Raw genomic sequence first — 16469 nt, 5'->3', positions numbered from 1 at the left:
TCACAGTGGACTTATCAGATTGGTAGGCATGTTGGTTTACATGAAGAGGCACGTTGGCCAGATGAACATCACGGATGTGATGATCGACAATGCGTTCTAAGCATTTTAGAAGAAAAGAGGTCAAACTGATAGGTCTGAAACTCTTTGCTTCGTCATACGACGCACGACCCACTTTCGGAAAAAATTTTACAGTAAGATATGAGAATATATCCTGTAGCAAAACCGCAAACAAGTAATTTATTCAAAACATACTCATACGTCAATCACATTCCTTCTGATTCTGAAGCAAAATAAGATATATCCCATCTGCTCCAGGAAATTTGAAAAGAGCAAGGCTATTCAGGGCTCACTCAATCGATTCTATAGTTACAATACCCCAAGCTGAAGCCAGAGAATCATAACTACAAGAAAAGACACTACCCAACTAACATTTTTGCTGTATAAGAGTTTATAAGAGCTTTCTTCCAAGAGCGTTTGCTTCATAAGCTTTTATGCAGCTACTTTTGTTAGTAGGGTAGGTTCATCCGAAGATGTAATACCCACACAACCGGAGAAGTGTGTGCTGAATAAGCATTCCAGAGCTTCCTCATCAGAGGAAGTGAAATTGCCATTTGGCAAACGAAGTTCGTTCACTCGGAAATCCTTTGATTTTGCAAGATTTTTTGTGTGGTCCTCACAGATTGTAAAGGGTAAGCTTCTTCAAACGGTTTCATGATGAAGGTCGTTGTAATATTCTGCCCCAGATTCCCCCTTGAATACTTTTAAGAATTTCTTCTTAAAGTTGTACCCTAATTCTTTTATTAAGGTAATGGGTCAGCTGTGCACAAACTGAGGTTTGACTGCAATGGAAGTAGTTTATTACAGGAGGGAATTGTTGATTATTTCCGGGGTTTCAAGGGGTTCCAAATCCTTTCAGTAGAGCTTCAGAGAGGTTTCAGAAGGGTTTCAAGGTGTTCAAGACGTATCAGGGAATTTCAGGTAGGTTTCCGGAGGCTTTCATGAGAATTTAAGAAGGGTTGCAAAGGGAAGAAGAAGGGAGGGGTAGGAGGTAGAGCGTTTCAGTAGATTTTGGGGGATTCCAAGGTAATTTAGGTGGTTTTTCAAGAGATTTCAGGGGTTTCAAGGGTTTGCATGGGGCTTAAGTAGGGGCTAAAGAGTTATCCATCATCTAAGGTGTAACTAATAGCGGTAATGCCACAGCTACCGTTAGTTTGAGGAGAGGGTCACAGAAGGTGACCCTTCCCAGCGGCTGACGAGACTCTGTATTTAACTGCGGAAGGTTACCCTATTTGGGGTTAGGGTTCGCCTTTGTGTTGAGGGTTTGCCTTGGACCTTGAATTTGAGGCAAACAGGGTTTAACGGTAAAACCTCGGGGTTCTGTGTGAGAGGGGGGGGGGGTCTCGAATCATCTATATTTAGCTTCTACATGTGTCCCTAAATTCCTACACACGCAATAGACACACAGTGGACTCTTCACAACGGACTTCACTACTGTCTGTCGATCACTTGGGCAAATGGCCGTTTATTTGGTCAATTGAGGATCTCCAAGATCTTAATGGCCTCCTTTCGCTACCACCGTCTACTTCCATGTTTCAGGCAAGGTAGAGTCATCTGGTGGCTAATGTTGAAGGATGATGGTAGCTGCTATTTATGGCTGCATCCTTTTCGGGTGATCAGCAAACATAAAGAGTGGAAACGAACAACACAAAAACTTTCCTGAATTTTAACTAAACAAACAGATGAAAACTACACGAGACTGCGACAAAATCTTACAAACCTGCTGAGGGGGTACTACGAACCGTTACAAAGGTTTAAGTGAAGTCTATGAGAGTTTTAAGGCATTTCAGAGGTTTTCTTAAAGCATCTCAGAAGAGTTTGAGGGGAGTCTTAGAGGGGTTTTAAGGCTTTGGAAAGCGTTTCAAGACGTTTCGAAGGTTTTTGAGAGATTTCAGTTGCTTTCAGGGAGTCTCAGAGGATTTCAGGGGGCTTAAGTAGATTTTAAAGGAAGTCAACGCGGCTGAAAGTGGTTTTCTGAAGGATTTCAGTGCGGTTCAAGCAACTCAACTACAATCTACAGCGAAATCTATGGGGTGACCAGAGATTTTTTAGATTTCAAGCGTTTCAGGGCGATTCAAGCCGTTTCGAGAGATTTCAGAGGGTCTTAGAGGGCTACCATAGAGTTTGAGAGAAATCTTTGGGAACCTATGGGGAGTTTTTGAGTGATTCTAAAGCATTTCACGGAGTTTTAGAGAAATTATCTGGTTATCTGGGGGAATCAGTAAAGATTTAGAATAGTTTTCGCATTAGCGATTCACTGGGGCGTCAATTTAGCGACCACACTGGAATTTGAACATTTTTCACCACACCAAGAAGCCAGTTTCTATTGTTTTAGGTGGTGGGTAGACCAACCGCTAGTGTGTGCTCTTGCTCGTATGTCTTGGATCGTGTGAGGCTCACTCGTTTACGCGCATTGCTCCCGCGCGCTCTCCCGTGTTTTCTCCCAGCAGTCACCGAATCAGCACTGTGGCGCAGTGACGGAAATTGTCAAATTACCTTCGTCTGCACCGACGCCCAGCGGCGCCAGCGTCGTTGATTTGTTTTTGTTTTGATAGTCGTCTTGACAACCCGAGCGGCATTCTCAGAAATGTATGCTTTCGAAATTCTTTTGACGGCTGTCTGCTGAACTTCAACCACCTACTGATACTCAAAGTCAGTATTTTCAATTTCAACTGATTCGTTTTAATTGAGCACGATGCAGAAGCAAAAAATGACGTTGTTTAGCAGCACTCATCAAAAGTTACTATAATGCATTCAATTAAGGTAAGATATCGGTATTTGCATGCCTAAAACCATAATAAATCAATTCCAAATTGAAATATTCATATTCGAAATCATCGAGCTGAAGTTCAGCTGAACTGAACTTCAACTACAGTGGATGACACCCCAAGACGCCGCTTTCATTGTCTCGTCTCTTTTTTGTCATGTTCATTCTCGGCCTCGTGTCTATGGGTAACTGTGTTTGTTTATTTGTGTTCGTATTCGCACTAATTGAACATCATTGTGCTGATTTTTTTCGACACTGCTGTGGCGTCACTGGGGCGAGAACTCTCCGGTGCACCGCGGTGTTTCACTACAGTGCGCACTCTGGCGAAAAAAACTCACTGGAGCGCGTGCCGAGGTGATTTTTTACACATTCACCGAAGTGAAAGTTAAAGCGCTATCACATCACAAAACCGTCGTGTGGCCCAGTGCTCAGGGAGCTAAGAGATTTATTTCTACCCACCATCCGAATCTCAGTGGTGGATCCACATATAAGAGACAGGCTCTGATGAGATGCACAGCGTGCATGAGTGGTGTATTTTCTATTTCTCTTTGCTACACTGAGGATATGCACATCTCTGGATGAAAGTATCGATTACCGGTCGGTGAAAAAAGTAACTCCAGAAAAAAATACATATGTAGGTACCTTTAGGCAAAATCTCACGAGAAACTTCGTTAGCAATCCCGGGTGAGATTGTTAGATACATTTTAAAGAGAACTCCTAGAGATAACCCGGAAACAACATCAGGTTAACATGTCTGAAGGAGTGGTGGTATCGATTCCGGGAAAATTTCTATGAGATATTCTGGAAAGAACTCCACAAGATTCACAAGAAGTCCCACAAGAACTTACGTAAGAAACCCGAAAGAATCTACGGGAAAATGCTAGCGAGAAAATCCCTTCATAAGCTTCTGCGTCCTTGGATCTGGATGAGATGAGGGTGGATGGATAATAGCGTGGTTCAAAAAATCGTTTTTGCTCCACACCGCTTATTCGATTCGTAACCAGATTCTAAGCCTTCTCCCAAAAATTGAGCTGATTTGGTCGAAAATTGAGAGTGCACAAGCCTTTCAAAGTTTGTATGGGAATTACTATGGGACAAGGACGTTCTTCATTCAATTGACCGTATCATTTCCCCAGATGCCCTAGAGTGTTAGTTGACCATTGGTAGTTCTAGGCTACTCTATCAGCTACAACTTTGCCAAAGACTTTATTCAAATCGGACGCCTCATTAATTAGTTATTAATATTTGTCCAGAATGAAAATCTTTGATCATGATGGTTACATTATTCGATGGGCATCACTAGTAGAATAACTAGCCACAGAAGTCCAATGTCGCGACTATTCGTGTGACTAACATCTAGTTTGCCACGTCCTTACAGCGTCATGGATAAGTCCAGGAAAGCGTGGATCAGAACGATATGCGGAGGTTTTATGCAACTATTAAAGGCGCAAGTGCCAGCCATGTGCAATGGCCGTAAAGGTAATTTGCTGACAGACACAGCAATAATGACAGCCAGGTGAGCTCTTCGAAGATTCGTTGAACAGTAACAACAAACAGATAATTGATGGTTTAGTTTTTAGTTTGCCGACTACGCATTCTTTAATCTTTATTAACCTTCCTTTGGCATTAGGGTAATTTTTGACCCAAACCGTACACTGCGTCAGCGAGCTGCTCTCAACGTGATGGATGCATAAGCAAGGTTAAACCGTTTTTTATTATCCCAATGTTCCGACACTTGATGGTTTTTTTTCTCAAGTGGTAAATAGCAATACAAATAACGAAACAAGTATTCATCCCCTGAGTTTCATATTAAACGGCATTTTTTACCAAATCCAGCCAAATTTTAAAAATCGATTGGAACAATGAACACTCGTTTGGTTTGAGAATATCTCTACAAATGGACGAATGCATATTTAGGTGATTCTTTCTTCTTTCGAACATAGTCAACCCTTTTCTAGAAATCCAGCCGAATGTATTTCGTCCATCTTTAATAAGAGCCTTTCATTTACCGGAGCAAAAAGTATCATGTTATGTACTGCCGTTCTACTCCAAATTGTCCCATGTTCTATGGGAATCCCATATAACATGGGTCAATTATGAGTAGAACGGCAGTGTATCCCTATCGCCCCACCCCGAATCAAATAACCCCAAATCACCTTCATTGTCCCCAATAAAATAAGCCCCTCGCAATTTCTGCGCGACATTGTCTCCATTTCCATTCGATACTCACTTGAACACTATGATCGTGACTGTTGATAATCCGAATGACCCGGCCGGCGCTCGGTTTCAGACTGCCGGACGGCATGTTGTCCACTTCGGTGACGGAGGGCTTGCGGCTCAGGCGGCTCCCGGTGCCCCAGCCCTGGTTGCCGGGCGATGCGTACCAAACGCCGTTTTTCTTACCATAACTAGCAGGCTGCGCGGCGGATGGTGGGTGGGATTGGAAACAACAAAAAAGAAGGGGAATTCGAATTAGTATGATTGTGTGTAATAAGCTTGCAGGAGAGATTGGGTTGCTAAGATATTGTTAGGTTAGGTAGGACCACACGCCAAGGTTTTCGGATTGAATTTCAGCAGCAGAGGAGGCCTTGATACGTTGACGAATAAATAAGCGACAGGCTTATCGCATGCAATCTGTGCGGCGGGTCACAATCGAACAGCACGAAACCGACACCCAAAACACCATAATTGCGGGAAGCTAATTGAATAGGGGGAGAATAATCGTCGAGGACCTATGAGAAGGAAATATAACGATAGCTGGAGCTCTTTGTTGGGGGAAACTTTTATTTATTGGAATTCATGGCTGATTTGTTGCAAAAATTTAAAAAAAATGCTCTCGGTGTTCGCCTTTCGTGAATCTATATTTTCGTGGAACAACTTGCGTTACAAAAGAAGGAAGGAAACCCTTCCCAAGCAGTAATCCCAGCAGTACAAATAGTTTTGATAGTTCTAATGACTATGCCTTAGCAGTCTAGAGGTCTAGCGATATATCATATCACTTCACCTAGTAGTTCTTCTTCGGTTTACGGTATTTAAAACAAGTTGCTGAAAATATGTTTCAATTTAAAGGAAACAAAAATCCATTTTTTCATTCTTACAGTTTTGAATTTGCGTCATCCAAGTTCCACAGTGAACTGCGATCGATGCCCATTTGGGAAGTCCGCCTTCGCACATGGAACTTTTATATGTATGCACTTTGCACCGTCCCCATCGCAGTAGCAATGCAAGGCATTGCTAGAAGAAAAAGACTACCAACCTACTACGATTTAGTGCCCCCATCGCATCGCGGGGCACTAAATAATGGTCATACATTTTTACGGAAGAAATGGGAACACAACTATGTCATTCGATGTGTGGCGACGAGGAGTCAGAAGTATTGTTATCCAACCGGCTTCGGCTTCGAAGCTGGATTGGCGGGAATGGCCATTTTGACCTGAGTGACCCGTGGGTGGGGTGAGCTCAGAAGACCTCCGGAGGGAGGAAGACAACCGGAGAGTTGTTGCGTCGTGTGGGGTAATAACTCAGATGGCAGCAGTTGGACCTGCTGCAGCTTTGCGACGACGTTTTTTTGCTACACGTTTTCAACCTAGTTGAATGCTATAAGCTCCACAGCCCACATTGTAGGGAAACAATTAGTCCCAGTGGTGAACGAACGTACTAACCGGAAGAGGACCATTAATGTTCGACTGGGAACGAGATGGAAAGTGAGTGCAGAATGTTGTTCGTTCGGGGCTTTCAATTAAAATCTTAGCACACGACTTAATCCCCTCGGTCCTTGCTATAGGGAACTGCACTGTTTTGATTGTGTATGGGATTTTGACGTTTCGTGGCCTTGTTGTTTACAAAATTTCTGTAAGAGTGAAAGAGAAGGAGAGATTTTCATGCAGTGCCCTATAGTTGGTCGCACGATAGATGTGTGTAACATGTGTGAACGTTATCGGCAATGGTGAATAACCATGCGACTCCATTGCTGCGCGCGTAGGTCTGTAATTGCTAGTGAAACCACATGGATTGTACAAGATTGTGCTATCGCATCTAAAAAAGTTGGATTTGCGCACTTCGAGGCAGAAAGTGCTTGAGATTGGAGAAATTCATGGCTTTTTTATTTGTATTTCTATTAAGGCTGCAAAAGTTATGCTTTTCAATGTCCAAGAATGGAACAGGATAGAAAACGGCTCATTTACTTCACTTATCTGTCGCCGATTCTGTTGCATTTTAGGTCCGTTTCACAGTCAAAATCTGAATCAGAGGTTATAAGATGATTTGCACTGTCGAATTGATTCAGTATTATCACTGCTTATATTCGCATAGTTTACGTAAGCATTACTGCAGCTTTTACAACACTATAGAAAGTTTTATCATAAGTCTCACAAATTTTTTGGTTGTATAGTCTCAGGCCACTGTTATGAGAATTGCCTCCTTTCCGTGCGTTACCAAAGCACAGACGTTTGGGGCTTATCACCGAATCTAAGACAGAATTGACGCAATCTACCAACGGTTGAATGCTGTCCTGACCATGTACTTGTGACAGCTGAGTGATGGGAGAATTGTTGGACACCTAAGAAAGATATGTAGAGACTTCTACGCCATCTCAGGCCTAGGTGTCATGGAAATTTGGGTGTTGTTAGAGGAAGGGTTAAGTCCAAAGGATACGTTTGGCTAGCGTTTAGGCCCCAATACGATATACAGGAACAAACTCACAAAATGATACGAACTCCAGTACTCACTCAAGACGAAATTGTTGACTTCCATTTGCGTCTCCAGGAGCAATATGACCAAACATTATACGGAAATCACGCGAAAGTAAAGACGAATTCCGGCACCTCGATGGGGATAAGACAAACTCTCACAACAATCGCGAATTATCCTACTCAACACAATGTTATCCGCTAAATCGTCAGGCGAACACCGAAGATCAACTTGCAAGCACTTTTTGAGGTAAAAATTGCGGGAGGCATAGCACCACCAGCCAGACAGCCGTTTATCATCAATTCAGCCGGCCATATTCAAAACAACGCGGAGCAAAGGATACGCGTGACATCTAACTAAGGGATTAGATCTTGTCCTGTATTGAATAAAATTGGTCAGAAATATGTACGTGCGTTAGATATTGACTTGCGTATATTGAAATTGCCAATGGTTGTTATGTTGACTATCTGAGCTTGCGCAGAGCAGCAGAAACTGACCGAAGATTTATTGAGGGAGTTTTCTGAAGTAGGGGTTTCAAAGACTCCTGGGGGCATCAGGTAATTCGAGGGACGCTTCACGGGGGTTCAGGAGAACTTGAGACTTTTTGAGGGCGTTTCAGGGAAATTCAGAGGATTTCAAGGGGCCTCGGGAGGTTTCAGAGGCATTTTAAGGGGTATCAGATGGTTTTCATGAGCGTTTCAGAAAGCTTCAGGGAGTTTGAAAGGCGTTTCAAGGTCGTTTTATTGATCTCAGGCAGGTCCAGGGCCTCACAGGTGGTTTTCGGAAGCACATTTTAGTGACCTTTAGAGGTATATCAGAAGGCTTCATGGATTTTCCAGATCATTTCAGGACATCTGAAGGTTCAGGGTTTATCAGAAGCATTTCAAGGGGTGTAATAGGGGTTTCAGCGGTTTAAAGACACACTTCGGGAAAAGAGCGTTTCAGAGGTACTCACAAGGGGTTCCAGAGGGGTTCAAGAGGTGTTTCAGAGGGTCTCATGGATTTTCAGGAAGTTTTCGGCAGCGTATCAGGGTGTCTGGCTGTGTGCTAGATGCTCTCAGGGGTGGCCCAAGCTATTTCAAGGGCGTTACCGAACCCTGGAATCCCCGAAAACGCATTGAAAGGTAGGTCCATGAAATCCCCTGAAACCTGTTACAACATGTTTAAACCACCTGATACGCCTTTGGAACCTCATGTTTGTCACCTGAAATCTCATTTAACAGCTTTGAAATCCCCTGAAACACTTGAAACACTTTGAAACACCCATAAAATACCTCTAGAACCTCCTGGAACGCCCTTCGAAGATTCCTAAACCTCCCGTAGAACTCCAACCTCCAACCAACCTCCGAAAATCCTCTGAATCTTTCCTAGAATGCTTTGAAACGTCTCCGAAATGCTTTGGAACACCCCTGAAGTCCAAATGATTTTGAAACTATTCAAAACATGATGAATTTGCAAAAAAAAAAATCATTAAAGGCTATTTTGAGCATTGTTGGTCACTTTGACAACATTCCTGGTTTCCCAAGAGAAGTGGCCCCTTGGCCTGCAACTTCATGAGATTATCGAATAAAGTAATTGAAAGATCAGATCCGAGTTAGAACCAGTCGTAATACATCCATCTAGCATTGCTCCAGTATTTCATTTTGGTATTTCTCCTGGAATTTATTCAAATTTTTTGTTCAACAAATCCTTCTTAAATTTCCTTTGAAATGTTTCTGTGATTCATCCAAAACATTCTCCTGGGATTGCTCAAGAACCTCTATCAGAAATTTCCTCCGGACTTTCTTTTGGGATGCACCTGTGCAGTTCCTTCAGTGATTTTTCTAGGGATTCCTTGTGGAAATCATAAGGATATTTCTTCAGAGTTTTCTTCTGAAATTTCTCAACTAGCTTTGTCGGGATTTTTAAAAAGATCCTGTTGCAATTTTTCTAGTAGTACAGGGGGTGGCCAAAATGTTTGGGATAGGCAATTTTTTTTCTCCCACAAAAAGTTCAACATGCTGTGACTTTTCATAGAGTGCATCAAAGTCTCAAATTTAGACTGTTTGTCATCCTATAATATGTGCATCATTGGTACAAATTTGAGCTGGATCGGTTAATCTTTCGCGAAGCTAGAACCGTTCTCGTAAAACACTATTTTTTAGACAACTAATTTTTAAGCTGTCATATCTCGGAGCCCAGTGAACCAGTGAATGAAATCTTGAACGTTTATCAACAATGTATTAATGCTTGTAAATCCTTTAAAACATAGGTACTTTTCAAACGTTGAAAAAAGTTATGATGGATTGACACTTTTAGGATTTTTCTTGAAAAAATGTAAATTTTTCACATCTATGTCATTAATTTTTTTTCTTGATATCCAAAGATTTTCTACTCCTGTCATAAGATATCTATAATAAGATATATTACAGCCATTTAGGTTAAGGGATGAACACATTTAGTGTTGTTTGTGCGGTATTATAAATTTGACTCATTTTCCTCTATATGGGTAAAATTGTCAAATCATCGTAACTTTTTTCAACGTTCAGAAAGTACCTATGTTTTGAGTAATTTTCTAGCAATTATATATTGTTGATAACCACTCAAAATTTTATTCAATTCGGTTAATTGGTCTCCGAGATATGACAACTCAAAAATAAGTTGTCAAAAAATAGTGTTTTACGAGAACGGTTCTAGCTTCGCGAAAGATTAACCAATCGAGCTAAAATTTGTACAAATGATACACATATAATGGAGTCAAAATTTGAGAATTTGATGCACTCTATGAAAAGTTACAGCATGTTGAACTTTTTGTAAGATAAAAAAAGTTGCCTATCCCAAACAATTTGGCCACCCCCTGTATCTTAATTTTTTTTCTGGAGCTGCATCTGGATTTTATCCGGTATTTCTACCTTCAGATAAGTCTTTTGAATTTCTGGTGATCATCTAGGATTTTTCTTTCTTTTTTTGATGATATTCCTTCTTGAGCTCCATTTAGGAATTTTTTAAAGATTTCTCTTTGAATTCCTTCCAGAATTTTTTTTTGCGGTTGCACCAGAAGATTTTCCTGAAGTTCTTCAAGGAGTCTATTTAAGAGTGTTAGTAATGGGTTCTCGGAAACTTCTCCAAGATTTACTGATGGGATTTTTTTTTTCAGAAATTCCTTGTATGCTTTCATCAGATTTTCCTTCTTGAGTTAGTCCTCATTGTCCTTTTGATAACTTCCTAAGAAGTTCTTTCTGGGATTTCTCCTGAATTTTCTTCCAGAATTCTTCCAGTTGTTCATTGGTGTCTTCGTCTTATGAATCCTTCGAAAATTCCAAAACGAGCTTGCTTAGAAATACCATAAAGCACTACTAAAAGTATTACAGAAGGATCTCCAGCAGAAATCCCTGAAGGAACGTCTTAAGGGTACTCAGAAGAAGAAATTGATTGATGGATCTAAGGAGCACCAAAGGAAAAACCAAAATACATTTTCGAGAAAATCCTAGTATCCCAGAAGGAATTCTCGAAAATATCTAGGAAAAACTCTGGGATGAATGGTCTGGGGAAATGCCATGAAGAGCTCTCTTTGGGGAGTTTCAGAAGCAGCTTTTCTGCAGAAATACAATCAGTTATTTCTGAAAAGTAATACTGAGAAATACTGAAGAAATTCCCATGAAAATCCTTCTAAAATTTTCACTGGGATTCCTTCTGGAAACCCTCCAGTCAAGGATGGGAACACTTACTTGGAAAGAGTTACACTCACTTGCAGTTTTCCCAACTCAGAAGTGTGCAATCAAGAAACGATGTATGGACGACTTTTACCTTGTGATTACGTCTAAAACTTTGCCGAATAGAGTAGGGGTCGCACACGCATACCGAAGTCGTGAGGGAGCTGCGAAGGCAACTCTCCACGAGGTAAATGTAACTTACATTCACCTCGTGGAGAGTCGCTTTCACAGCTCTGTCACGACCTTGGGATTCGTGTGCGACCCCTACTCTATTCGGCAAAGTTTTAGACGAAATCACAAGGCAAAAGTCGCCCATACATCGCTTCTTGATTGCACGCTTCTGAGCTGAGAAAATAGCAAGTGAATGTAACTCGTTGCAAGTGAGTGTTCCCATCCCTGCCTCCAGTAATTTATTCTGCGACACTGATATCCTGCTGAGGCTTCCCTCTGAATTTATTTTGGAAGCTCTTAATTTTTGAAGAATTGAGATTCCACTAGGATGTCTTTTTTTGGGGTTTTCCCTTGAATTGCTTCTGAAGAACCTCATGATCTCCTTTAATTTTTTTTAAAGAAATCTCTAATAAAATTGCCTCAGATATTCTTCTAGAGTTCCTTCCTAACTTCTTCCAAATATCCCCTGGAGAAATAACAGACGGAACTACTTGAGGACTAATTTATAACGTGCTGGTGTGATTTTCCCAGGAGCTTCTGGTGGGCTTTTCCCCAAATTTGCTTTCGTAATTACTCCAGAAATATTACGCAGAATTCTTCTAGCAGAAGTTCCTTCTAAAGTCCCTGAGGGAGCTTCCTTAGACATTCTTCAAGGGATTAGTATAGGATTCCTTTAGAAGGTCCCTCTGGGATCCTTCCAGGAGTTTCTTCTGAGATTCTTTCAGGAGTTCCGAGATTCATCTAGGAGTTTCTCCCGAGCTTGCTCTGGGAAGTTCATCGGAGATTGCCCCAGGAATTCTTCGTGGGATTCCTCTAGGGGTTCTTCCAGGATTTTTGTAGCAGTTCTTCTGTTTTTTTGTTTATCTCGTTCTGTGATTTTCCAGGAGTTTATTCAGGATTCCTACAGAAGTACCTCTGGATGCCTAGATATGTTCCATCTGAAACTCTTCCAGTAGTGTTTTCCTTTGGTGGATCCTTATCCTAATCCTGAGATTTTTCTAGAAGTAACTTCAGAGGTATCTATTGTAGATTTTTTATGATTCTTCCCGTTCTTTTCCAAATGTGTTTTTGGCGCCATTTTTACCATTTTTTGGTGGGATATACACGAGGAATTTTTGGAGAAATGTTATCCCAGAAGGAATTATTCCAGGGAACCCAGAAGTAACTCATGAAAGGATCCATTGAGAAAATGTTGACGGGGATTTCTCAAGGAACTCCTGTAAGGATTTCATAAAGAACTTATGGAATAATTCCACACGGATCTCCTGGAATAATTCCGAAATAAATTGCATTAGAAATCTTTTGTTATAAATTCTGCGAGGGTTTCCATTGGAAACATCTGCGAGAATTTCAAAATCGGCTCCCGAGAGAGTTGCATAAGGATCTGCAGAAATTTAATAAGTTCTACAGGAAACCCGGAAGCTGTTCCTGGAAGAATCCCGCACGGTGTCCTTGGTGGAATCTCTGGAAGAACTTCTGGAGGAGAATTTGGCCCAGAATTGAAAGCATAGTAGCTGATACCCTAAGGAACAACTTTGCAGAAGACTATATTATGATAAAACTTAAGATGTCCTAATTCTGCTTTCATTAGCTGGAACTGCAACTAAATTAAGTTTTAGCCTACAGTGAGCATAGGGAGTTTGCGTAGCACGCTTCGATGATTTTTTCTCCATGGAAATGGATTCCGATCTAGTAATCAAAGTGACAATTTCACGACTTCCACCTCCAAACTTCACATTTGTTCAAAGATCTGTTCTGTGCTGGAGGTCATCCAATTTCCCATATATTTGGACTGCAAATCCCATACAGTCCTTCAACTCATTGTTCTTGTCGTCCAAAGGCACGATTCTAAAGGGTGCCCCGTGGAATGTTTCGATATTTTTTGTATTTGGGCCAGTCTAATAACTATGGAAGGAACTCGTGAAGGAGCTTCTGAAGGAATCCTAGAAAGAGTTTCCACAAGGAAGAAATGAGATTCCTCGAAAGATATCGTGTATACAAGATTTCCTGGATGCAGACAAAACAAATTGGAGAAATCCCAGAACGAACGCCTAGAGGAATCCGTAAAGGAATTCCTTTTAGCATTCCAAATAGAATTCCTAAAAAAACTAAAGGAACTCCTGAAGGAATCCAGGAAAGGTGTCCTGGATGAGTCATAGAAAGAATTTTGATAGAAGGAATTCCTAGAGGATCCCCGGAACAGAATCACTGGAGAAATACTTGAAATAGTCTTCAAGAATCATCTCAGATGAAATTTATGGCAAACCCCTGAACTAATCTCTTAAGGAATCCCAGCATAAACTGACATATATTTCTGGAGAAACCACGCAAGAAATTACTGCAGCAATCCCAGAAAGAATTCCCTGGGCATCCCAGAGGTAATATCTGTGGGAATCTCGAAAATAATTCGTAGAGGTATCTCGGAAGGAATTTTTAGTGTAGCCCATGTAACAAAAATACAACATAATGGTAACAAACCATGATATTAATATCATGTGACTCAATGTGATATAACCATGTTAAACATCCTCGGTGTTTTTTAAATATTATAACTCAATTATATCACATTATATTAGGAATGCAGGTTGATAACTCACAGTAACAATAAATTAAGTTTTGATTTTCGACATTTAGTCTATAATGTTACAAAAGTTATAAAATTTGAATAAAAACTAGTAATCCTGAAGTTGAAATTAGTATCACATTTTGTTATAATTTTGTTCTAATTATAACGAAGTCATTAGATTGCTTAGATCAGAGTGATTTTTGTTACAATTTCTGTTATTTTAACATCATCCTGCATCTAGTTTATAACATAATTAGTTATAGAATATATTATAACATCATAAGATAATGTGATGTGAATTTGATATAATTTCCTAGTCATGTATTCCTGGAAGTGCAGCAAGAATCCCAGGAAAGACCCCCGGAAAAAACCTCCTGGAGGAATCCTTGAAGCTCTTGGAAGAATCCCAAGTGGAACTTCTGAAGGGGTCCTGAATTCTATGGGGGAAATCTCTGTCGGAAATACATAAAGAATATGAGCAGAGCCGTGCAGTTGACCTTCGTCAAGAAGGGTGCAAGCCTCTGAGGGACGCCAAGACAACTATGGGGCAAAAGTTCGCATTGGAGTACTCGTATTGAAAATTGTATTACCAAAATTACAAAAGGATGGCGAAAAAATCTAGTACTACGTTTTGAAGGCAACATGATAAGGACCCATTTAACGAAGAAAAACGATAATATTTTATTTTCGTTTAATAGTTATTTTGTGAAGTCTGTTAGGTGCGAACTTTTGCCCCGCATTACTCTAATTTCAGCAGGAAATTTATCCACATATTCAGCTTATTTTTTTTTTATTCATTTATTTTGATTATTTTTTTATTTTATTATTATTTTTTTGAGAAATTTATTTAAGTTTCTTCTACGTAAAAGTCCTCAATTTTATCGATTTTTTTCTTCTAAAAACTCTTGAATTACTCTCACAAAAAATGTAGTTAATTTCCAATTACTGCAGCTATACAGAATACAATTTCACTTAGATGATAGTCTTTCAGCTCTCGCAGTTTAAATTTCCGTAACATGCTTCTATAGGTTCATAATAGTTGCTAAAGGTGTTCTTGAAGAAGTAGGCCTTGCCAAGTAGGCCTTGAAAAGCTGACAGGCGTCCGTGGAGAAAAGTTTTCACCTTATTCTACACCAAGCTCTCCTACTGTTCACGTCTTACTATTAATAAACTGTTACTTGTTACTGTTCAAGTCGGTGTTATCTGTTCAACCCAACCGCCCCAGTCCTTCCTATTACAATAGATTATGGGCTCATCAAAGGAAGGAATCCCGCAGCTGACCGGGCCGAATTACGAAAACTGGCGTTTCCGAGTCAAGCTACATTTGGATGCAGTGGAAGTTTCCTCGGTGCTAACGGGAGAAGCCCCAGCTGTAGGCGATGCGACAAGAGCGAAATGGGAGCAGACGGACAGGAAGGCCAAGTCGGTGCTGGTAGGATTCGTTGCGGATGAAATTCTTGAAGTTGTCCGGGAGAAGGAAACGGCGTCTGAAATGTGGAAGGCTCTGGAAGAAACCTTTGCGAAGCGGTCTGTTTCAAGCCAAACGTTGCTGAGGAAGCAGTTGGCCAGGTTGCACAAGAAGGAGGGAACGTCCATGCGAGTCCATTTCAACGTGTTCGATGACCTAGTCCGGCAACTCAAGTCCGCTGGAGCCAAGATGGAGGAAGGTGATCTGGTAGCCCAATTATTCCTCACTCTGCCCGATAGCTATGATGTATGATCCCCTGGTGACGGCACTCGAGAATCTGGCGGAGAAGGACCTGAAGCTGGAGACAGTCAAGCAGCGGCTGCTGGCTGAAGAAAGCAAGAGGGCAGACCGCCTGGATGACTCGGGTGAAGATATCGGAGCGGCGTTCGTAGGAGGTACTAAGAAGAACTCCTGGAAGAACCCAAAGAAGTTTATTGGCAAGTGCCACCGGTGCGGAAAAACCGGGCATATGAAGAAAGACTGCCGTGTGAAGAAACCGGAAGCTAATGCAAACGCTGCTGTTGGCAGTAAGGCGGTCGCGTTCATGGCAAACGGCGACGGTAAGAAGATCGAAGCTGGGAAGATCCGATTTTGCGTTGATTCGGGGTGCAGCGATCACCTCGTGAACGTTGGGAGTCATCTGAAGTCCATGCGAAAGTTGAAGGATCCATTCGTTATCGATGTGGCCAAGAACGATGTGACGCTGGTCGGGAAGTATGCCGGAGAAATAAAAGGTATGTCAAACAAAGGAATCGAATTCCATATTCAGAACGTTGTGCTCCTACCGGATTTGCGAGAAAACCTACTCTCGGTCAAGAAGCTCTCGCAGGCCGGAGTTGAAGTTTTATTCACTGGTCGTGGAGGTCCTGATCGTGCGGAGTTCAGGAAGGACGGAAATCTGATTGGAGTGGCGTATCTTCGTGGCAACCTGTACCAGCTAGAATTGGACGTTGGATCGAAGGCCCAAGCCAATATCAGCGTGGCCGAAACGAGTAAGTTGTGGCATCGCCGCTTGGGACATGCAAGCCAACAAGCCATGAACACTCTTATGAAGCACGG

The 16469-nt window shown here is 41.4% G+C and overlaps 1 protein-coding gene across 7 annotated transcripts in view; it reads right to left on the bottom strand.

The window, feature by feature from the left end:
• Positions 1-16469, bottom strand: part of LOC109403484 (echinoderm microtubule-associated protein-like CG42247) — a 226217-nt gene that overhangs the window by 51569 nt on the left and 158179 nt on the right. For all 7 annotated transcript variants that reach the window (XM_062844208.1, XM_062844206.1, XM_062844207.1 and 4 more), the window contains one exon: positions 5055-5240. In XM_062844208.1, the coding sequence (XP_062700192.1) occupies positions 5055-5240 (186 nt within the window). The remainder of the gene's footprint in view (positions 1-5054; positions 5241-16469) is intronic.

The sequence above is a fragment of the Aedes albopictus genome, chromosome 1, assembly GCF_035046485.1.
Source record: "Aedes albopictus strain Foshan chromosome 1, AalbF5, whole genome shotgun sequence".
In the NCBI taxonomy this organism is placed as follows: Eukaryota; Metazoa; Arthropoda; class Insecta; order Diptera; family Culicidae; genus Aedes; species Aedes albopictus.
The sequence above is the reverse complement of the archived record's forward strand: the minus strand, read 5'-3'. Positions and strand labels throughout refer to the sequence as shown.